Raw genomic sequence first — 24,592 nt, 5'->3', positions numbered from 1 at the left:
TGCAGAAAACATTTTTGAAAACATTCAAGGGTGCTTATTTGAGAAATAATAGCCAGGCCAGCTGGTAGTATGGTGGTGAAGGCAGTCAGATTCTACATGGCCACCTCTGCAGTTTGAGTCCTGCACCCAGCAGCTTGAGAAACATGCTGGGCATGTGTGTGTGCATGCTCAAAATGCCCAGAGTAGAATGGGAGAAAAGGGATTATGGTATGGCCATCTCCCATTAAGGACACTTTCTCGCTTTTTCTTTCTCTTTCCTTCTCTGTCTCTCTCCAGTGAATGCACTCACCCTATACGAAACTTTCAAAAGAGAAATATTTTCCTATTCTGATATCTTGAAGTGTTTTCTCTAGGCGTTCCTTAAGCAGTTTTATTGTTTTGGACTCTACATTTAAATCTTTAATTCCATTTCAGTTGATTTGTATAAATGGCAAGAGATAGTTTCATTCTTTTTCAGGAGGATATCCCTTTTTCTCAGCATCATTTATTGAAAAGGTGATCTTTTCTCCATGTGATTGTCTTAGGACATTTATCAAAAATCAATTGGCTACATGTTGTTGGATTTATTTCTGGATTCTCTATTCTGTTCCATTGGTTTACGCATCTGTTTTTGTAACAGTACCATGCTTTTGGCTATTATGATAAGGGAAATACAAATCAAAACCACAGTTGAAGTATAAACTAACCCCAGTCAGAACAGTTATTATTAAGAGAACAAAGAATAACTGATGACATTGCAAAAGAAAGGGAAGCTATATGCACTACAGGTGGAATGTAAATTACCACAGCCAATGAGGAAACAGTATGGAGCTTCCTCAAAAACCTAACAATAGAACTACTTTATGACATAGTAGCCCCATTATTGAATATTTACCCAAAGAATGGGAAATCATTATCAGAAAGACATTTGCAGATTCATGTTAATTCCAGCATTGTGGATAATGGAATAAATTGTTCACATGGAATCAACCTGAGTGTCCAACTGTGGATAATGGAATAAATTGTTCACATGGAAACCTGAGTGTCCAAAAATTGATGAATGGATTAAGAAAATGTGGCACATATACACAATGCAATACTACTCAGCTATCAGAAAACAAACAAACAATATTCTGTCACTTGGCACAAATTGGAAAAACCTGGAAGATATAATGTTAAATGAAGTAAGCAAGTCTATAAAAAACAACTGTTTTATGTTCCCACTTAACATCTATCAAATGTGAGAAACTGAATGAATTGATGGCATAGAAATAGAGAGAGCAGGGCTAGCTGGTGGTGTGGTAGTTAAGGTGGCTGGATCCCATATGACCAAATGTGTAGTTCTAGTCCCAGTTCATGGAAAACATGCTGGGAGTGTGTGTGTGTGTGTGTGTGTGTGTGTGTGTGTGTGGGTGTGTGTGTATGTGCATGCATGTGCACATCCAAAATCTCAAAAAAGAGGGAGAAATGGAGAAGAAAGGATCACAATGTGACCATTTCCCATGGGAAGTGCTTTCTCACTTTGTCTTCCTCCCCCCAGGAGTGCGCATGCCCTCTGGCAAAGAATTTAAAAAATATTAAGCTGGAATCCCCAAACTGGACGATACCAATACCTGGAGAGCTTGTGGCCAACAAGAATGGTCTCAGTCATGGCAGGTAGGGTGCAAAATGGAACAGCCTCTTTTGAACACATTTTGGTAGCTTATTGTAAAACAGTCTTACCACACAGCTCAGCAGTCATATGCTGAGGAATTTACCCAAATGAATTGTTAACTTTCAGCCATACAAAAATTCACATACAAATCTTTATAGAAACTCTATTTATAATTACCAAAAGCTAGGAGCAACCAAAACTCCTTCAACAGATGAATGATGAATAAACAAACTGTGGTATATCCATACAATGGACTATTATTTAGCAGTAAAAATCAAAAAGCTATAAAGCCATAAAAATACATGAAGAAAATTTGTATCCATATTGCTAAGTGAAAGAAGCCATTCTGAAGTAACTACACACTGTTTGATTCTAACTATGTAACATTCTGGAAAGGCAGAACTATGGAGACAATAAAAAGATCAGTGTTTGCTAAGGGCAAGATGAGGGAGAAATGAATAGGTGAAGCACAAGATAAGTTTAAAGTGGTCTATTCTGTATAATACTGTAACAGTAGATACATGACACTGTGTTTTGGTCAAAAGTTGCCCAAATTTATCAAACACATAAATCTACAGACTCTAGAATCTGAGCAAATAAACGGAATAAACTAAGAAATATCGCACTAGAACATATCATAGTGGAAGCTTTGAAAACAAATTATTGAAACAAACAGCTGAAAGCAGCTATAAGAGTAATGGTAAAAATAATTTGAATGACAGTGAATCTCTCCTCAGAAACTGTGGAGAAAAGGACAAAGTTGCACAATATTTTGAGTATGAAAATAAATAAACTATCAATCAAAATTCTATATCTAGTTAAAATAGACATCAGAAATGAAAGATATATTCCAAGGAAAGAAAACTAAGAGATTTTTGTCACCATTCTAAAAGACTGGCTAAAGAAGTTCTTAACATTGAAAGAAAATAAGAGTTCTTGGAATGTCAGAAAGGAAGAAAACACAATAAATAAAAACATATGAGAAGGGGCCAGCAGCTGGCATGGTGGTTAAGGCACTGGACTCCCACATAGCAAACTACAATTTGAGTCCTGGACACGGTAGCTTGAAAATCATGTGAGTGAGTGTGTAGGTGTGCCCAGCATCTCAAGAGGAGAAGAGATTGTGGTGTACCCATTCCCCCCGGGGTGTGATTTCCCACTTTCCCTCTTACTTGCTCTCTCTAGCCAGAACACACGTTCTCTGGCAAAAACATAAAAAAAAAATTTAAAAATTAAAAAAAAAAGATGAATATAGCAGACTTTCTTTCTCTTCTTGAGTTTCATTTTTTTTTTGACATTTAAGGCAAAAATCACAACAGTCTTATATGGTAATAATTCATCTTTTTTTGAGAGACTTTTGCTATAGAATATGTGTGCTCACCAGAAAGACACAGAGAGACAGAAATCATCCCCCAGCAGGGATGGCCACACCGCAATCCCTTTCCTCCATTCTCCTCTTGAGATTTTAGGCACACATCCACACATGCCCAGAGTGAGTGGGAAGCCACCAGGTCCAGGACTTGAACTGCAGTTGAATACATGGGAATTCAGCAATGTAACCATTATGCTATCCACTGGTCCCAGTAATATTTAACTATTAAAGGCACATTATGAATGGGGATGACAAGGCGACTCCAGTCATGGTTATGTGGATCTGCTCATTATGAAACAACATAGAAGCACACACATACGCAGACAGTACCCATGCCCGATTCTTGGTTTTTATACTGTACTATAATTACATAAGTATAGCAATTAAGAAAACCTGGGTGAAAGGGACAAATAACCTCTTGTGTTCTTTGAAATAGTGTACCTATCTCATTCTGTGAGGTCCGTATTGCCTTGATATCAAACCAAAGACATCAGAAGAAGATAGAGCTCAGACCAATACCTCTTCTGAATATAGATGCAAAACGCTTCAACAAAATACTAACAAACTGAAATCCAGCATGATTTAAAAATGATTAAATACCATGGCCGTTGGGAATTATGCCAGGAATGCAAGTTTGGTTTAACAACTATCAAGAAACGTGATATATTCACATCATGGAATATTATTTAACCCTAAAAAGGGTTATGCCATGATGTATGACATGTGCCACAACATGGAATGAACCTTAAAAACACTAAACAAAGTGAAAGAAGCCACATGGAAGACCACATATCATATAATTCCACTTTTAGGAAAGGTCCAGAAAAGGCAAATCTATAGAAACAGGAAGTAGAACAGTGGCTGCCTAGTGTTGGGGGTTCAGGGAATGAGCAACAACCCCCACAAGGTACAGAGCTTCTTTTTAGAGTAGTAAAAATGTTAAAAAAATCAGATTCTGGCAATGGGACACAACTCTATAAAATCCACTGTATTTTGCACCCAAGTAGTGATTTGTGTGTGTGTGTGTGTGTATAAATTCTACCTCAGTTAAGTTTTCTTTTTTTTTTTTTTTTAACCACCAAAAACTATATTTGCAGGCCCAGGCCCAGCTGTGGCAGCACAAGTGAAAGGGCAAGCCTGAGGCTGAGAACCAAATCCAGGTTTCATTCCAAGTCCAAACTAAACAAACCAGGCATGGTGGCAAACATCTGTAGTCCCAGCTTGCTGGGAGGCTGGGGCAGGAGGATCACAATGTGCAAGACACTGTCAAAAAATAAAAAAAATTTAAAAAAAATTTAAAAAAAGAACTAAAAATCTCTCTCCTACCTGTCCCCATTAAAAAAAAAAGTTATCTACAGTCTGTAAATAATTCAATACAAAACCAATACCTCCCATTCACCTCAGAAATTCCTGCAGACACTAATGCCCCACACCCACACCCCAAGGCCTCTAAACATCTGAGGACACTGCTGCCTGTGGATACTTTGCTTACAAAAGCAAAGAGGATGGTGTCCTTAAAATATGTGTGTTAATAATGTTGGAACTGAAATGTGTTTTGGTCCAGAAAGGACATGCTCTTATCTGGAAACTTGCTTATATAGTATATATATATTTTTTTCTTTTTTTTGAAGAGGTTTTTGCTATAGGGCGTGCGCGCTCGCCAGACAGACAGAGAGAGACAGAGAAGCAGAAAGGGAAAAATCACTCCCCAAGGGGGAATGGCCACGCCACAATCCCTTCTCCTCCATTCTCCTCTCAGGATCTTGGGCACGCACATACACACGCCCGGCATGAGTTTAAACCACCAGGTCCGGGATTTGAACCACAGTCGACTACGTGGGAGTCCAGCGACATAGCCATTATGCTAACTGCTGGACCCGCTTATATAGTATATTATTCCTTATCTTGTGAGAATAGATAATTGAGGAGTGTGTGTGTGTGTGTGTGTGTGTGCACGCGTGTGCACCAGTCTTGATATGGAATTTATAGTTAGCTTATGGGTCTGAGGCCCCATGCTTCCCAGGCCTCCTCTGTCACTTACACATAAACAACTTAGAGTAGCGTTTGGCTCATTACGTTGACTTTACTACTGTTGGGTTATGTGGAAAGTCATGAAGTATTTTTCTATGTTCTCATGACTTTTCCAACGACCCAATAGTAGTATCAGCAGCAATAGCAGTAGTAATGGTAGAAAGACAGAACAAAACAAAGCATTAAATAGACATAAAAATGAAAAGCTATCTGTTAATGTATACAGTAATATCTTTGACTAGGCTGATAGGCACCATATTCATGCTGGGAAAAATCCATGTTGTGTACTGTAAAGATGTACAGTGATTAAATGTAAATTCAAAAATTAAAAAAAATAAGTACTACAAATCTCAAGTTAGGAAATACACAGAAAAGATTTGGTATTGGATAAATTTTAGGAATTATTATTAAGTAATGTGAGCTGCCTATATTGTATGTCACATTCTATAGCCAGAAATATTCACTCATTTTCCCCAGCTCTACCCAGTCCCCCACTCCTACACACACACACACACACACACACACACACACACCATATACACACACAAATACACCAGCAGTAGCAGACTGAACTTTTGACTTCTTTTCTAAAACCTTGAGTCTGGTTGTTGGACTTGACTTTCAGTCCTTCACCTCAGGCTCAAGTCTTCTGCTATCTTTTCTCTCTCTTCTCCCAAGAGCATTTGCACTCTTAACTAATATCTCACTTAACTTACTGTGGGTTTTGCCACAGCTCTTTTCTCTAATTAGTCCCATTAGAGGTTGAGAAATAAGAATAGGAGAAGAATTTGATCTCAGCTACAAAAGGATCTGAGAGAAGAAAAAAAGAGAGCCCATGGGACTTTGCTTTTTCAGCACGTTGCATTTTTTTCCCTCTTTGTCCACCCTGAGATAAAGAGAGAATACAAGAGGGGACCAGCAGTTAATGTAATGGCTATGTCACTGGACTCCCACGTAGTCGACTGACCGTGGTTCGCGTCCTGGACCCAGTGGCTTAAACTCATGCCGGGCGTGTGTGCGTGCATGCCCAAGATCCCAAGAGGAGAATGGAGGAGAAGGGATTGTGGCGTGGCCATCCCCCCTGGGGAGTGATTTCTCGCTTTCTGTCTCTCTATCTCTCTCTGTCTGGTGAGTCCACATGCCCTATAGCAAAAAGCCTCTTGAAAAAAAAAAAAAGAGAGAGAGAGAGAGAATACAAGAGAACCAAATGAAATGCAGCCAGACTTCTCCCAAGAGCATTTGCACTCTTAACTAATATCTCACTTAACTTACTGTGGGTTTTGCCACAGCTCTTTTCTCTAATTAGTCCCATTAGAGGTTGAGAAATAAGAATAGGAGAAGAATTTGATCTCAGCTACAAAAGGATCTGAGAGAAGAAAAAAAGAGAGCCCATGGGACTTTGCTTTTTCAGCACGTTGCATTTTTTTCCCTCTTTGTCCACCCTGAGATAAAGAGAGAATACAAGAGGGGACCAGCAGTTAATGTAATGGCTATGTCACTGGACTCCCACGTAGTCGACTGACCGTGGTTCGCGTCCTGGACCCAGTGGCTTAAACTCATGCCGGGCGTGTGTGCGTGCATGCCCAAGATCCCAAGAGGAGAATGGAGGAGAAGGGATTGTGGCGTGGCCATCCCCCCTGGGGAGTGATTTCTCGCTTTCTGTCTCTCTATCTCTCTCTGTCTGGTGAGTCCACATGCCCTATAGCAAAAAGCCTCTTGAAAAAAAAAAAAAAGAGAGAGAGAGAGAGAATACAAGAGAACCAGATGAAATGCAGCCAGATGCTTCTACTGGCTATAGAATGCCAAGAAGCACAAATACAAGGTCTTATACTTTGTAAGTGTTCAATGGTTCATCCGCCTAAAATTGTGTTCCACTCTTACAAACTATCAGGCCCCATGCTGGGTCCCAGGCATGCAGGGATGGGTGCTGGGAATTGCGTGTCCTGCCCACACCATGCACTTCCAAGCTTCTGTGCTGACCGTTCTATCCCATTTACTTGCCATTCTCTTTCCCATGCTACGCCCAGGTGAATACATGTCTACGTTCCAGTTTCATCCTCTGTCTAGACTACCCCAAGTAGAACTGAGTGCTCACCCCAGGCCCCCTGTGTAAGTGGCCAAGCCTTCCCTTAATGGCCACATCACCATCACCTCCCTAGTTATGCATCTATTCCAGCTTCTGCACATTTTTTGCAATATATCTATTAACTTAGGTGTCAAATTGGCAATATATATACAAGTTAAAACTTCAAAAAGGGCATAAAGAAAAAAATTAATCTCTCCACAATTACTTCCATCAGTTAAATTGTTTTTACAGATTAGACTCACTATTGAGACTCTGAGCTTCTTAAGGGTATAGCTCTATCTAGTTTGGGACAGTGACTGTACATTATAAATACTCAGAATATATATTTTGAGTGGAAAATGGTTAAATTTTTTATTGGATGCAAAGTACACACTTTCAAAAATGAAAATAATGGTATCATAAGTGCTAAAATGTTAGAGACAGTTGCAAAGTAGTGGAAGAACAGATGAAGGAACAGCCAGCCTTGCCTGGGTGAGGGAGGATGGAAGAGAACACAGTAGTTGTTAGCGTTGATGATGACAATGGAGGTAGCCCTAACATTATCAATACCCATGGAGCCCAACCCTTTCAAACATACTCTCTGATTTTATAGGATTGCTCTCAAGTCTCATAGGATTACTTGTCATTTCTCAAACATTGCAAGGTTTTTCTGAGAAAATCCTTTGTATTGTTTCATAATAATTTTGATGACGATATATGCATATATGCACACATCCATACAAGATGATGATATGAAATGTAGTGCTTACTGTGAATTTTTGACAAAATGGTTTTGTAAAACCTTATTCTAGAGAAATAGATTTTTACCTTTAGTAGATCAGAGACATCTTTGAAAATCTGGTGAGAAGGCACACATGCACCTGCATTCACAATATTTCGCACACTATTTTAGAGTTCACAAACCCACTGAAATATGTCCAAGAACCTCTCAGGGATCTAGAGACCTCAACTTCAGAACTGTCTCAAAAGACACACCAGGTACTGATTATCATTGAGACATTGACAGCACCTCGTCATGTGCTCAGTCTGCCAAGTGAAAGAAATTCTGGAAAATACTCACTATGCCTGGGACCCTGGATCACCAGAGAATTGTGGAGAGAGAGAAAATTACAGGTGACCTAAAAAGTGTCTTAGGCCTGGTTTTGCAGTTAAAAATATGGTATAAGCATAAGAAGAAAAATGGAATGAGTTGACTTTGAGGCTAAAATAAGCATGAGTCAGTTATTCCCCAAACACGGAAGTATGTAAAAGTAGATGCCACTATACGCAGGCTTTTGCAATGTACCTTCTAGCTCTGCCTCAAGTAGATATACATGAAAAAAAGTTTTAATTACACACATAACTGCCCATTCAAGGGAAAAAATATATAAGACATTAACAGAGATGAGTCTTGTATTTTAGAACGAAACTCCAAGAGGAAAAGGCACAAGACAAAAATAATCTTTCAGTTCCTCACCACACTCCAGCTCACCCACCCAGCAGAAGGCAAAATAGGCATTCAGTGATTGATTCATTGAAAATTGCAGTTCACACTTGGAGAAGAGCAACCAAAACCATTTGCCCAAAATTAGCCACCACCACCCCAAACAGTTACCACGCAGCCACCATGGAATTGATTCTCAGAAACTTTCAAGGAATAAGATGATAAATGTTTAAGAAGAGACCATCTAGTTGAAGGCATTATTCTTTGAAAAGAGTAATTTATCTGTTCTCTCTCTGCTTGGCTTCCAGGGCTGAAACAATAACATGGTTTAAAATTATCTCTTTTTTGGGCCAGCCCATGGTGTGGTGGTTAAGATGGCTGAATCCCACAATTGTGGTCAATTGCACTGTTCAAATACCTGACCTGGTGGCTTGAAAAAAACAAGCTGGGAGCATGAGCAAGTGTGCCAAAAACCCCAAGAGAAGATGGAGAAGAGTTGTGTTGTGGTCCTCCCTCCTGGGGAATGCTTTCTCATTTTCCCTCTTTCTCTCTGTGTCTCTCTGTCTCTCTCTGGCAAGTGCATGTGCCAGAGAAGAGAAGAGAAGAGGAGAGGAGAGGAGAGGAGAGGAGAGGAGAGGAGAGGAGAGGAGAGGAGAAGAGAAGAAAACAGAGAGAGATTTTTTGTTAAAAGTTTATTTATTTCTTCCATAATAGAAAGAGAAAAGTCAAAGAAAGAGAGACTGAGAGACAGGCACCCCCAACAGGGTCTCCATGCCAGGACCCACCCCCAACCTCAGCTGTCCTGGTGTAAAGGCACATACCTACTCATCATTCACAGGGAATTCCTAAGACCCAAACCAAAGACCTTTGTGATGTGCATCCAGCCGCATTACTACTGCACCACCACTTGGTCCCCCAAAATTGTGCTTTCTCCTACAGAAGTAAAGGGTGCTTCAACTAAATACATGCAGTGTAAGTGGCCAATAAGGATGGGTTCATGGAAAGAAGTGCCTCTCTTTGCTGAAACTGTTTATTTTTCAATCAGCAAATGGCAAAAAAAAAAAAGACTTTGTGAAATACCTGTCAAGGGTTATATAATTGAAATCATGGAACTGGGCAAAGTTTCAGGTGGTCCCTGGGATTCTTTAACTGAAGCCATTGCTGCCTTCATCAGCACTAGGTCTGTTCCACTCAAAGACAAAAGTCAAGCACAAAATGACCAGGTGAAGTGGGAGCCAGGAGGGTTTTCAATCACGCACAAGAATAAGTAATCAAAGGGGTCGTGGAGGGCTGCCGGCGTCTGCAGTAACGTGCACTCTGAGCAGAAATCCTAGCTTCTATCTTCTTTCCAGAGCTTAAGTAGAAGAATAGTCTGAATGTTTGAAGCAATTCACAAGAAAGCTTTCTACTTGGTCTATTTGTGGGATTGAAAATGTTTCTGAGCAGAAAAAAACATTGCTCTGGACTAAAGGTCTCCTGATGAAATAAGTCAATCTGTTGAGAAATGCTTCTGTCCACAGCTCTGTACACAATATCCTTGGACTCTGGACACCTCAGACTGTAAACAGGGTCTAGCAATGCAGTGGTGATGATGCAGGTCTCTGATAGAAGGCCTATTTTCCATTGACTTGATCAGCTCGGGCTTAGGTTAGGCAATGGGGACACAGCCATACTAGACAATGACCATGATGAAATGGGAGGCACAGGTGAAAAATTCTCCAGAAATGGCAGGATGATGAGATATTGACATAGCAGATACAAACCAAGCCCATGAAAAGCTGGAAATGTGTGTGGTGAATAAAAAAGTGTTTACTTTATGGATACTATTGGCAGTGCAGGAGTCTGATGACAGGAAGGATGTCCCAGAAGAAGTGGGCCACTACAGTGTCACAGAAGTGCAAATGGAGCACAGATATCATCAGATAACTGCAAGGACCAAGCCAATGCAAAGGCTCCACATGCCAAGTGGACACAAAGTATAATTTTCTTTTTCCTTGCCAGAGGCCATGAGTACTCACCAGAAGAGAACAAAAGAAGAGAAAGATAAAACATCCCCTAACAGGATATGGTCACTTCACAATCATTTTCCTCCATTTCTCATTTCTTCAGGATTTGGGGCATTCACACACATGCGGTCAGAATGTTTTTCAAGTTTCCAAGCCAGGATTCAAACCAGTCAGCCATGTGGGATCCAGATCATCATACATTGTCCTTAATTACTACACTATTGGACCAGCCTACACACATCTTTTTTATACAAGGACTGTGTGTCTCAGAACTTTCCAGGCAATGACACAGAAGTTGATGGAGGTCAAGATGACAAGACTAAGAAGACTATCTGGTTCTGAGTTGTGACTCTAGAGCACACAGAGGCCTAGTGATCAATGTGTATGGGCTCTGGATTACCCAGCATGCTCAGGAAAAAGCACATGGTGCATGTGGGTGAGGGCCACAATGCTGACATTCCCTGCGGACATTAAGATACAGATGACAACACTTACAGAAGCTGGAAACACCTGCAAGATGACCTCTGCAACTTCTCTGAGTTTCTTTCTCTGTATTCTGAAGTTTTAGGGCTATTAATTAAACAAGTCAACATGGAGAAATTCTTGTTCCAACACAAACTCTTGGTCATGGGCAGAAGCATGACATGGATAAAGACATATAATAAAGCAGGAGAGGAGCAAGAAAGGTTGGTCAAGACCTCCTCAATGCACACATGAGACGTCTGCCCCTGCTTCTTCAGTGCCTGTATGCCGTATCACTGCACACTGGTAAATATAAGCCTCTACATAGAGAAGAGAACTCTCCTCTCCAAGATACAGAGCTATGCCAACTCCCTGGCATCATACTTGTTTTCCTTGGCACATCTCCTCTCCCAGATGCTGGTGTCATGAAGGGATCATGAATATCAAGAAAATGGTTGCAGCCAATGGGTTCCAACAAATGGCAAATTTTATTTAAATTATTTTTAATTGCCACAGAGCATATGTACTCACCAGAGAGAGAGAGACAGACAAGAAAACAGAAAGCAACCCACAATGGAATGTGGTCATGCCACTAATCTTTCTCTTCCATTTCTCCATCTGTTTGGGGATTTGGGGCATGCACGCATGTGCACCCAGCATGTTTTTTAAATCCCTGGGGCCAGGATCTTTGTGGGATCCAGCTCCCTTAACCACTAGGCTATAAGGCCAGCCCATCATAAAAAAATTTATATTAATAAAAAGAAGGGGAAAAGTCCATCTCAGCAATGAAAGCTAAATTCTAAAAAAACTATGAAATTGAGTGGTCCAAAAAGAAGTGTGATAGTGTAGGCCTGTAGAGAAGGGTAAGAACTGAGTAATAGGTATTCTGACATTCTAGAGGGTGGTTTCAGTAGAATTCTGAATTTGGAAGTGAGATTTCAGTGAGGTAACATGGTGTAAATGTCTTACTCAAACCAAAAGTAGAAGATAACCAACTTAGCAAGGATATTCTTTCATAAATGCACCCTGAAATTAACACACTGATGTCGAGGAAAGACTTCTATATATCAACAGGACCTGAAAGTGACAGGATAATTTGTAAAGATGCCATAATTTGGAAAGAGAGAGAGGAGTCATCCCGCAGCCCCGGAGCCTGGCATTTAGAGTCTGAAGAGCTCTTTCGGTAAAAAGGTCAGTCATGATCTCAGGTGAGCACTGATTTCTCTCTGTTGTTGTAAGGAATGTTATGAAGTGGGAAATAGATATGATAGCTACTCTGTCAAGAAGAGACAATCTAGAATCTCTGTGGAGAATATACATTGCATCCTCAATGTCCTGTGGAGAATCTTGCTTTTCTCCTGTTGTTCTTTGTCATAATCACTGTACCTCAAGAAAGAGACTTCCTTCCTCTTTCTCCTTCCATCATCCCCTGAAATTTGGCTTCTGCCATGCTCACTTTATGAAAATTGCTCTTGCAAAGGTCACAGTGAAGTTTTTATTGCTAAATCCAGCAAACTTTCTACTTACATCTTTTGGATGCATTTAATACCACTGGACACTACTTGCTGGAAACTTCCGCTAACCCAGTTTCCATGACACCACATAGACTACCTTTCTCTCTATTAAATATGATTTCCCCCCCTCCTCATCCTTTTCCCTGACTTTTCTTTGCCTCCAGCCCCCTAAATGCAACTGTTTCTTCAGATCAGCTGCCAGCTCCCTGGCCTTTTATCACGTCTCTCCCACTGAAATAGATAATTTATTTTCGTTTCATCATCACTTACATGTTGGTTCCCCTGAAACCCATATTTCTAATCCCAAGTGACAGTCACATATATCAGATTCTTCACTGACCTTTTTTACGTATAGGTCATGCTATCATTTCAGATATATCATTTTGAGAATCAAACTTATCACCTACCCTGCACCTCCTCCAAATGAACTCCCTCTCAATTGTCCTAGCTGCACAAATAGCATCGTATTTTTCTAAATCACGTGTCATAGCAGTAACCAACACTCTGCAATGCTTAAGTCACATAGGAAGGTCCCAGACCATGTCCCAAAGTCGCCCTGTTCACCCCAGTGGTGTGTGTGTACCCGTAATCCAGGCTGACTGAGGCTGGAAATGGGTTGTAACATGAAGACTCTGTCTGGGGTGCCTCTTTCTTTCTTTCTTTCTTTCTTTCTTTCTTTCTTTCTTTCTTTCTTTCTTCTTTCTTTCTTTCTTTCTCTTTCTTTCTTTATATTTTCTACAGTTTTTGTCATAGAGCATGTGCACTTGCAAGAGACAGAAAGAGAGAAAGACAGTGAAAAGGAAAGTGAGAAACCAAACCTGGTGGTGGGGGTGGAGGGGATGGCCACACTGCCATCCCTTCTCTTTCATTCTCTTCCTGGGATTCTGGGCATGCACACATACACTCCCAGTGTGAGTTTCAGGCCTCTAGGTTTGGGACACGAACTGTGGTCTGCCATATGGGAGTCCGATGCTGCTGGGACCATGCAGTTAACACAACCTGAGTATGAAAGAACTGCCCCTCATGCCTAAGAGCAAGGACTCAGCTGAGGAGAACTGTTTGCAAGGTCAACAGTTTTATGGGTTCTAATCCTCCATTGTGTTGCTGTACTGGCCTGCACTCAATTTCTCTGCCATGGGCCTTATTGCCGTACCCCGGTACCCCATAAAGGCACCCCCTGCATTATTATAACTTTTACAATAAACCTGAAGGAATGCAGAACCACTAAGGTGGCGGCTGCAAATGGGAATTACTCCCATTAGACTCACCCCCACCCTCCTGGAAAATGTCAATAAAGAATGCTACATTCACTTGTCCTACTGGGGATTACATCGATAAGCACTAGGAAGGTTTAGGTTAAAGCTACTAAATTGGCGAAACAATCTCAGTAGCTGGGAGGGGCTCAGGGACTCATCCATGAGGTGCTGTTACCCCGAAGACCATGAGCCACCTTTAATCTCAGGACAAGGGAACACTTTAGTATATACTAACCTTGTCTTTACTAAACCAGACAGGATTTATTTCTAGGCCCTTGTAACCAGCAATTTGCTGCCACCCTAGCCTGAGGCTGAAGTTCTCAAAGCTGACCTGGAGTTCAAGTTTTCAAGTCGATCTGGGACTGAAGTTATCAAGCTGGCCTAGGACTGAGGTTATTAAGATTCCTGGGAACCCTCTCATCCAAAGACCCTCCCCGGTAATCAAGATCTAAGAAGAGAATGCACCCGAAAAATGGACTTCCTTGTTCTAAGAATTATGACTGTTTATACCTAGACAAAACAGACGTCATGTTTTATGGTTATTGTTCCTATATTTTGAATGCTTTACCTTTTGGAGTAAAATCTTTCACTTCTCCTCACCCATCCTGCTCCTGTAAAACTCCTTCTATAATAAATACGCATGACTCCTGGCCATCAGGGCTGCAGTCTTGAGTTTACTCTGGCTGTAGCCGGCTGAGAACATGCTAAGGGGCATTGAGGTCTTGGCTTGATTTTGTTCACCCGTGTCACCTTCCTGTGCACCCACCCCGGCTGGAGCACGGCTTTCGGCATGATGCCTTAACCACTATGCCATCTGCTGGCCCCAGCCCTCTCTTTTTTATGTACATAAGTTCATGCTCATGAAATAAATCAATAAATAAACTTTTTAAATAAATAAATAAATAATCAAACTTTTTAAAAAATTGATTAAATACAATTAAAAAATTGAAGTAAAATTTAATTCGGTGCCTTATTTATTCTACATATTTTTTTTTGTTCTAATTTCCCCCCATGTTCTACTATGTGGTCTATTTCAATTTCTCCCTATGCAGTGTTTTCTACTGATTATCACGACTTCATGCCCTCTATAAACATCCAAAGCCTTGGGAGGTATTCTTAAATCCCTCAGTTAATCTTCAGCTATATCTCACACCTCGGCCTTTTTGCATCTCTGAGTCAGACCATCTTACCCTCTTCCTGTCACTGACATCCAGTTCCTTCTTCCCCTGTCTTCTGTGAGGCATACTTTATTGAATGTCAACTGAAAACCAGAAACAAAAACAGGACAGCTCTACTTGGGGCACACAGGTAGCTCTGTTTCTTCTCAACACACTGTCATCTTTCCTTGACCAACCTCAACTCTTCCAGTCACCAACACAGGAACCACTACTTCTACCTAACTCTCACTGACAGGAAGGCACCGGAGAATCTCAGCAGCAGTGGGGATTGGTTCGTCTTGAGAACTCCAACCAGTTATGAAGACTCTGGATTTATTTCTCATATCTGGCATCAGAGCCTTCCTTTCTGCAATAAAAATAATCCTTAATTTCCACTTTGATGATTCCTAAAGCTCAGGCTTCAGGAGTTCTCTTCCAAGGCCTGAGAATCATATTTCGGAATAGGAAACAAAAATTCAGAATCTGGTTCCACTTTTCCTCCTCCTTTTCCCATTCTACTATGAGACCTACTTTCCAATCAAACTTGCCTCTTCACTGTGTCTGAACATAGTGTTTCCGTGTCTGGCAGGGTTTATAAAGAAACCCTGATACCGACCATAATGTCAGAGTACACCTTCTTATCTCTGGTCTCCCTAGGCTCAGTCATTGCCTAAGCCCACTCCATGGGCTCATCTCCCATTAAAAAGACTACATAGGTCTCTAAACTACGTTTTTCTTGTTGGTAGAATGATCATTTATTAATTTACTACAAAACCTAGAAACAGCTGGTGAACCCTGTGTTCTCTGAGTTTTATGGCACTCATTAGTTAACATCTGGGCAAGGGAATTGCATGGCCCCTAGGTTCTCAATAAAGGTCACATCCCAGTTCTTGCTTCCAACATTACCTGCCCATATTACTTAATTGTATTCTATTTTTTTTTATTTCTACTAAACTGTTTCATGTACAAATTCCTTGCCCTATCTAGATTCCTTAATTCTACAAATACATACAGGCTCCTTTCATGTTCAAGAAAAATTATTAGATAAAATGGGTATCCTAAATATGAGTAAGAGTTAATACCAAGCTTCAATCTGGAGAAGATAAGAGATAAATAAACTAAAATCTGTAATATGAAACGGACAGTGGTAATAGCCACAAAAAGCCTTTAAATGATAATAACCATCCAGACTCTGTTCTATGCACTTTATGCATATTATATTATCTCATTTATTCTCATGAAACACCCTAAGGTAGGTAGATTTATCTTTGTTTTAAAGAGAAAGAAATTAAGGTTCAGAAAGATTTAGTAACTTGCACAATAGACAGCCACTAGTAAATCGCAGCACTGGAATTTCATTTTAAAGTCTTCACTCTTAACCCTATAGGGAGTTCAAAAGAGGAAAAAATAACGTCTAGTTGGAACATCAGGAAAGTCCATGAAGCAACTAATTTTTGAGATTGATTTTGAATTGTATTTGGATTTTAAGAAATAGAAAAAGATAAAAGAGAAATTTAAGACAGTGAAGACAGTGGAAGTGGGAATGTCAGGTTTATATTATATTATGAACAATAATTAGAGGTGGTTAACTGGAGAACAGCATTTGAGTAAGAGGTTATACAGTCATGCTGAAGCCAGATTGAAACAATATAGGTTTCCATGCTGAAGCACGTGCATTTAATTTAGGAGATAATAGGGTCTATACACCCAACTTCAGCACTAAGCCTTACTGTGCAACGAGACAGATCAGGCCTTCATAACCTGAGATTCACCTTAGAACAGAAGAGTAGACAATGAAACTGTCCAGAGATGAAGATCAAAGGGACAGTTTAAACAATGGTAGAGAAACTGAATTCTTTTTTAATTTATTTTTTAATTTCTATTTAATCACTGTACACCTCTACATTGTACAAGATGGATTTTCCCACTATGAATACAGTGCATATTAGTCAAGTCAAAGACATTGTCTTACACATTATCATTAACAAATAACTTCTCATTTTTTTCTATTAGAGAAAGTGTATCCTTAGTAGTAGTTTCTGTTCAGATCTGTGGTGAGCCAAGAAGACAGAATGCAAGAGACTAGACTGTAGGATGAGAATGAAGATCCCATAGAACTTATGGGTGAGAAAGAAGGCAAACACATGTCTAGAACAGGGGACTAGTTTGGTATGTTGGAGGCAGTGTGGCTAAGAATGTGTGCCACTTTAACTAGTAACAGAAGGAATGTAGAGGGAAGTCACTGAGCTCAAGCAAAGGATATTCAACACTGAGTTCCCAGCACTATGTGCTGTGCCTGGAAATTAGTGAGTGAATGAGAGTGCAATCGATTAGTGGAATTGTCACCAGAGATGTCTTAGATATATTTTCAATGCCCAATGATTCCAAGAAGAAGATACGAAAACAGGAGATACCCACATGTCTACAGATAACAGGACACTAGGAAACTAAGTCATAATGACAAACCGGAAATTGAGAATGAGAAACCACCATGAAACATGAAAGAACAACAACAACAAAATAACAGAGTAATCATAGCATGTAAATATTAAGCTTCAGGGGAACATAAAGCCTGTACACTTCTCTTTCTTCTTAGCAATGCCTGGCTGTATTATTTGACATTGGATTAACCAAAGATGAAGGGATCTTTCAGAATCCCAGGATATTCTACAAACAGAAGACTATTTCACAAAGTTTATAAGGAAGGAAAACCAGGACTGGCAGGTGACATGGTGGTTGAGGTGCTGGACTCCCACGTGACCAACTATGGTTTGGATCCAGGACCTGGCAGCTCTCTCTCTCTCTCTCTCTGTCTCTCTATCTCTGTCTCTCTGTGGTCAAATGAAAACAATAAATAAAAGTAATAATAATAATTCTAAAAATAAAGGAAAGAAAACCTCGTTCCCACATTACATGAGAGCCCACAAACTCTTCTTTGCCCTGGAGCTCCTGGAAAAGCACAGTGTCCTCAAACCATGGGGAGAGTAGAGTGGCATCCCGATATGGCTTGCTCAGCCCTATACCTACCCAGAACCTCGTAGCTCGGCAACCACTCTCTTCTTGGCAGCAAAATCTGAGTCACAGAGGTTGAAGCTCTGGTAACCATTCCGTCTAATAAATAACTCCCATTGATTTCCTAGCCTAGGGCTTTGCTACCTCTTCTTCATCAGGAGCTCTGATTGCTGGCACAAGCAGACAGGCCTGAAAATCTCTCACACATTATTGGTGCTGTCCACCCCCCATCCTCACCCACAGATGCATATAAGCCTTGAAGCCTGAGGTCTTATAGAGTGTGATCTGGTAAGCTGGGACACAACCAGCTTATCCCGGTCACCACTGCTGCTGTGACAGCCCCAGGCCAAGAACATGGACAAGCTGCTGCTCTGGGTCTCTGTCCTCATCAGCCTCCCAGAAGCTTTTGCTCAAGCAGGTAGGAAGGTCAGGGGATGGTCATGGAACATGAGGTGAGAAAAAATATATATAGAATATATTTTTCCTTCATTTGTAGTAAAAGTCATTATATTTCTTTCTTTATCCCACAGATCTCAGTGGGAAGGTGTTTGTATTCCCTAGAGAATCTTCTACAGATCATGTGAGCTTGATCACGCAACTGGAGAAACCTCTGCAGAATCTCACTGTGTGTTTGCGAGCATATAGTGACCTCTCTCGTGCCTACAGCCTCTTCTCCTATGGCATTCAGAACAAGGATAATGAGCTACTCATTTATAAAGAAAGAGTTGGAGAGTATAGTCTATACATTGGAAGAGAAAAAACAACCTTCAAAGTTACAGAAACACTCCCTGCTCCAGTCCACATCTGTGCCAGTTGGGAGTCCTCCTCCGGCATTGCCGAATTTTGGGTCAATGGGAAGCCACTGGTGAAAAAGGGTCTGAGGCAGGGTTACGCAGTGGGAGCACACCCCAAGATTATCTTGGGGCAGGAGCAGGATTCCTACGGAGGTGGGTTTGACAGGAGCCAGTCCTTTGTGGGAGAGATTGCAGATGTGTACATGTGGGACTCCGTGCTGTCTCCAGAAGAAATCACATTTGCATATCAGGGCTCCCCTCTTAATCCTAATATCCTGAACTGGCAGAATCTGAAGCACGAAGTGAAAGGATATGTTGTCGCTAAGCCCCTAGTGTGGGTCTGAGGTCTTGAATCAATAAGGAGACTTGAAAATGAAATGACTGATGCTTAATTGGCTCCAAACAACTTAATACTAGACCTTATAGCTTTTTCCTCTTTAAATTTCCTATCTACGTTTCTGTCTAATTAAAGAAAAATAGTGCATCTCATGAGTTAATCCTAGATTAACTCTATCTGTGTCTGTTTAATGCTTTGTATAGTCCCAAACATTTTCTCTTACGTCTATAGAATGGGATCTTCAAAAAGTTCATGGACATGTGTATTATGGACAAAAAAAAAAAAAAAAACACAAAACTGTGCATAGATTTCAAACTGTTTTGCACCAAAGTGAACGTATACTTTAATTCTACTTTTCATGAACTTGAAGTTCTCTCATGTTTGGTAATTGGTATTTCATTATCTGAAAAATCAGATTGTGAAATATGGGGAGGGAGACCTTGAAGTAACCAAAAAGATAGACCGCAAAGCCGGCACTTTGAATGAGCAAGACCTACTACCTGCTAACCGTCATTTTACTAACAATTCAAAATAGATGCAGAATTTCAATGGAAATCTTTCTATTTGTTTTTCCAACTACAAATCAATCAAAAAGAGGTCTGATATTGCTCCAGAGAGACAGCTATTGATATAATGAGACAAGTAAGCTAAGTTGGGAACCTGACAGCAAGAAATGAGACAGGGAAAATACTGGAAGAAGTAGGAAAGAAAACTAAAAATTCATTAATGTAAGTGACAGATCATCTTGTATGAAGAGGTATACGCTTGGGAACCAGCAGTTAGCGTAATGGCTATGTCGCTGGATTCCCACGTAGTCGACCAAGGTTCGCGTCCTGGACCCGGTGGCTTAGAACTCATGCCGGGCGCGTGTGTGTGCATGCCCAAGATCCTGAGAGGAGAATGGAGGAGAAAGGATTGTGGCGTGACCATCCCCCCTGGAGGTGTGATTTTTCACTTTCTGTCTATATGTCTCTCTCTGTCTGTCTGGTGAGCATATGCGCCCTATAGCGAAAAAAACCTCTCAAAAAAAAAAAAAAAGAGGTATGTGCTTTTATTTATCAAAAATCCTAGGGGACCAGCGTTAGCGTAATGTCTATGTCGCTGGACTCCCATGTAGTCGACCGTGGTTCGCGTCCCGGACCCGGTGGCTTAAAACTCACACCGGGCGCGTGTGCGTGCGTGCCCAAGATCCTGAGAGGAGAATGGAGGAGAAGGGATTGCGGCGTGACCATCCCCCCGGAGGGTGATTTCTCGCTTTCTATCTCTCTGTCTCTCTCTGTCTGTCTGGCAGGCACACGCGCCCTATAGCGAAAAACCCCTCCAAAAATATATATATATATATCCTAGTGGGACTACACAATGTTGGGTTTTCATAATGCTGCCCTCATGTCATCGAGAAAACATTATAGTCTGAATATTGCTCATAAAAATTTGTTTATAATTCTTCCACTTAAACCCCAGTTCATCTATATATATTTTTTTTTTGGGAGAGATTTTTGCTGTAGGATGCGTGCACTCACCAGAAAGACAGAGAGAGACAGAGAGAGACAGAGAGACAGAAACTAAGAAATTACCCCCAAAAGGGGATGGCCATATGCCGCAATCCCTTCTCCTCCATTCTCCTCTCAGGATCTTGGGCACGCATACACATGCGCCCAGGGTGAGTTTAAGCCACTGGCTCTGGAACTCTAAACATGGTCAACTACATGGGAGTCCAGTGACATAGCCATTACACCAATGCTGGTCCCTCATCCCCATTTCATCTTAAGATGACATTGCCCCCCATAACCTGGTCCTGCTTATCTTAACACTGAAAAGCAATTGTCAGGTGTTATTCCTAGTAGTTATTTTTATGATCGCCAAAAGCAAGGAGCACAGTTTTGACACATCCTCAATAGATATAGGTTGCCTTCCCAGAGAAGTAGATGCCAAAGAACTTTGAGCTGCATATGGGAATAAGGCAGATTTTTCCCATCGATAATAGAGCATGAAACCAGGGGAAATCAAAAAGACAGCATTCAAACCATCTTCAGGATGATAGCCAAAGTGATTATTTCCAATTCATGTGGCCATTCTTCCAGAATGGACAAAGAGGCGGTCAGTAGATCCCAGCAATGGGTAAACTTTGAGCTCCATAGCGTGGCAAAGGGGTTTGGGCAGAGAGGAACAGATAGAACCAGGAAAGATTTACTAAGGTACTTAGATGGAAGCTGTAGGCGCTTCACAAAAACATTTCAGTTTCATCTCTGGTGAGGCAGAAACCACGTAGAACCTCAAGTTGGTTGACAGAGATCTTAGCAATACGGGAAATTATTAGTTTCCAGTTGCCGTCTCATAAGTTAATCCTTGATTTATGGCTTTTTAATATTAACACCTTCCTTAAATTGTTACTGTGTATACTATAAAACTTGTCTATTTTCTTGTAATAGATATTTCTACCAAGAACATATGAACATATTGTTTGCCCTAACATGGCGTAAGTGTTCAATGGTATACTGTTTTGGTTCAACAGACACCTCTGCCAAGAAACCAAAAACGAGGTTTAGAAATGAAGCCAGAATACTCTCAGTGGGGCCCAGCATCCATTCATTCAATTATTTATTGAGGAACTACTCTATGCCAGGCACTATGCCAGGTACTGAAAATATAATATTGAGTGAAGCAATCACAGTGCTTGCTTTTTGAGGAGTTTATATTCTAATAAGTCTATGTCCTCTAAATATGAATTTCTTCTCAAAGTAATCTGCCTGTAATATAATCCAACACTCATATCTTTAAACTTTCTTCTGAGACTGATAGAATACTTCCCCTCTGAACTCCATTTGAGTTAGAGATAACATTTTTTGTTTCTTGGTGATCATTTGCAACTACTTCTATTTATCTTTAAGATCTAGTGTACCAGGCTGCTTTCTTGTTCTTGGGACCCCATACCCTTGATAAGGCTTTCAAAGATAGAATTCAAGATGACTACATATTAACTTTCTTCTATGTGGCCTTCTTCATCCAGAAAAAAATCCATGCATCTTTTGTCCCTATATTCTAGGAGCCCAGGGTAATCTTAGTGCAGACAATACTTTCCTGCTTCTATGGTGACTGTAGCTTTCTCAAGTCTTCTGTGTCTAAAAAAGCAAGTATATTTCAAGTTTCTGAGTTAATCCTGGAAACCCCATCACTCAGCTTGAGGTGAAGGAAGTAGAAAGATCAAAAATCACTCTTTCAAAATGCCAGGAACGTGACCTTCTATCCCCTCAAGCAACAACAGTGAAGCAATGACGCTCCCTAAATATCTTTGGAGAAGATTTTTCCTGTTCCAGCACTCTGTCTCCTCTAGACACCTTGTTCTAGCCAAGGGATACAAGAGTCACAGAGCTGGTTCTTAATCATTTGCATTATAAATTATTCCCATGGTTAAGTCTGTATATACTATTTTTATTATCTAATATCTATTGCACTGATGGCTTATTCAAAACCAAAGAGACAGAAGTTTCATTTCAACATCATCTAAAATAGACACGGGATTCAGGATACTCGTCTTAAAGTATTTTTCTTAGATACAGTGGTTGTCAACAACAAAAGCAGAAAAGGAGCCAGAAGGAGGCCCAGTGGTGATGCAACTGGACCCAAATGGGAAAGGCCTTGAATGTGAGTCCTGGGACCTCCCCCAGCCTTCTGGGCCTGTGTATGCTTGCCCAGGATCTGGCCAACTAAGGCTAGGAGTGAATTGTGGTGTTGGAGGTGCCTCTCTGTCTATGTGTCTGTCTTCTATCTCTCTCATGGAATAAATAAATGAGATTTAAAAAAAAAAAAAAGGCACCAACAGTAGAGAGGAAACTACTTGAGTGATTCAGAATCTATAAAAAAAGTGGAAGGACTTGGAAGGCAAGATAACCGAGGAACACGACTATGTAGTGATTCAATAATTGCCTTGAAAATTGTCACCCCACACTCATCAGTAAGGCTGTAGAGGAGCAAAAGGTACACAAGATGTGCGATGTGTGACTAAAAACAGGAGTAATCTCTAACACGAAAAGCAATTTTGGGCCTCGCTCTTTCACAAGTCGGTTTTATTCCTATTTGCGTAGCTATAAAAATCAGAGGGAAACATTCAGTCTTTGGTTCCAGCGATGACTTTATACTAGAGTCCATCAGGGATCTTCCTGGATGAGAGATCTTGAAGTTACTCCTCCGTGGGCTTTATAAGGGAGAGTGGGTGGAGGCTGAGGTTAAAGCAATAAAGTCTCTTTTAGTTTGTGATGTTACTTAGCTCAGATGTAAGTTGAGATGAAGATGAAAAAAGATATTTTATCAAGTGGCGTGGTGGCTAAGGCGCTAGACACTCCCACATGCCTGACCACGGTTAGAGTCCCAAACTTGGTGGCTTTCTTTCTCTCTCTCTCTGTCTGGTCAAGTTAAAATAAGTGAATGAATAAATAAAGTTAAGTAAATAATTCTTTTATAAAAAGATATTTTATCTCATTGGCTCTAAAAGGAGTAATCTGTAGTCATATTTAGAAAGCAATGTGGACACTTTTTAGATGTTTAGGGGGCTTTCTCCTGTTTAGAGAGAATAAGTGTCCAAGATTATCTAAAAACAGAATGAAAAGTAAAACATGACCTAAGCCATCTTTAACACCTTGACAGGATTAAATAACTGATGGATTTATAAACTAAATGCTATTGTATTCCAAAATTTTCTATTTCATTTGTGTCAGGCTGTGGCCATGATCCCCCTGAGTTTAATATAAGAGATTCCTGGGACCAGCAGATGTTGTAATGGTTATTTCGTTGAACTCCCATGTAGTCAACCAGACCTAGCAGCTTAAAAACTCACACTGAGTATGTATGAGCCCGTGGCCCAAATCCCAAGAGGAAAATGGAGAAGGGATTTTGGCATGACCATCCTCCTTGAGAAATGATTTCTCACTTTCTGTCTTTCTGTCCCTGTCTCTCCAGCGAGAGCATGTGTTCCATAGGGGGAAAAAAAAAATCCCTCTCTAAAAACATAAACATATGGAAGATTCCTAAAGGCACCACCATATTATGTGACCACTGGTGGTAAAGACACATGCACTGTGTCACAGATAACCCCAGGATCCAAAAGCAAAGTGAATCTCATGTTATGGATACATTGCACGAGACCCATAGACTATGGAGGTTGGGACAGCTGTGTCTGGAATGAGAGACCAAAGGGAAATGCAGAGCACTCCACCTAAAGCTCTCACTGGTGCAACAGCTTCGCACCATGGCTCATAGGTTTCTTGTGAGGATCAGATGCCATGATATACACCAAGCAACTAATCAGTGTGTGTTCCTCATAGTGTAAGTGCTCAGTAATTGTTAGCTGTGATGATAATGAGGATGAGGATGAAAATAATTGCCCAAGACTTTAAATTGACTACCCTAACTTCCGAGCATATTCCTACAAATGAAAGGAAATTTTTGTACTCCACTTTCAGTTCCTGTCCTCAAAACTTTATCCTTACCTAACCAAATCCATGCATGCCCCTTG

At 40.6% G+C, this 24,592-nt stretch overlaps 1 protein-coding gene and 1 long non-coding RNA gene across 2 annotated transcripts in view; one reads left to right on the top strand and one right to left on the bottom strand.

Moving 5' to 3' along the window:
• LOC114006214 (uncharacterized) overlaps positions 1 to 18,071 on the bottom strand; it is a 120,338-nt gene extending 102,267 nt beyond the window's left edge. Inside the window, exon 1 of the long non-coding RNA XR_003547968.1 lies at positions 17,968 to 18,071. This is a non-coding gene — a long non-coding RNA (uncharacterized LOC114006214). The remainder of the gene's footprint in view (positions 1 to 17,967) is intronic.
• Positions 18,072 to 18,223: 152 nt separating this feature from the next.
• Positions 18,224 to 19,248, top strand: APCS (amyloid P component, serum). The gene is made up of 2 exons (XM_006168852.3): positions 18,224 to 18,370; positions 18,483 to 19,248. Exons 1-2 carry the CDS (start codon positions 18,307 to 18,309, stop codon positions 19,088 to 19,090), a joined length of 672 nt encoding a protein of 223 aa, XP_006168914.1. The 5' UTR covers positions 18,224 to 18,306; the 3' UTR covers positions 19,091 to 19,248.
• Positions 19,249 to 24,592: the final 5,344 nt, after the last annotated feature.

This window comes from Tupaia chinensis, unplaced genomic scaffold, assembly GCF_000334495.1.
Source record: "Tupaia chinensis unplaced genomic scaffold, TupChi_1.0 Scaffold146187_1, whole genome shotgun sequence".
Taxonomy (NCBI): domain Eukaryota; kingdom Metazoa; phylum Chordata; class Mammalia; order Scandentia; family Tupaiidae; genus Tupaia; species Tupaia belangeri.
Note: the sequence above shows the minus strand (reverse complement) of the source record. Positions and strands in the feature narration are given on the sequence as shown.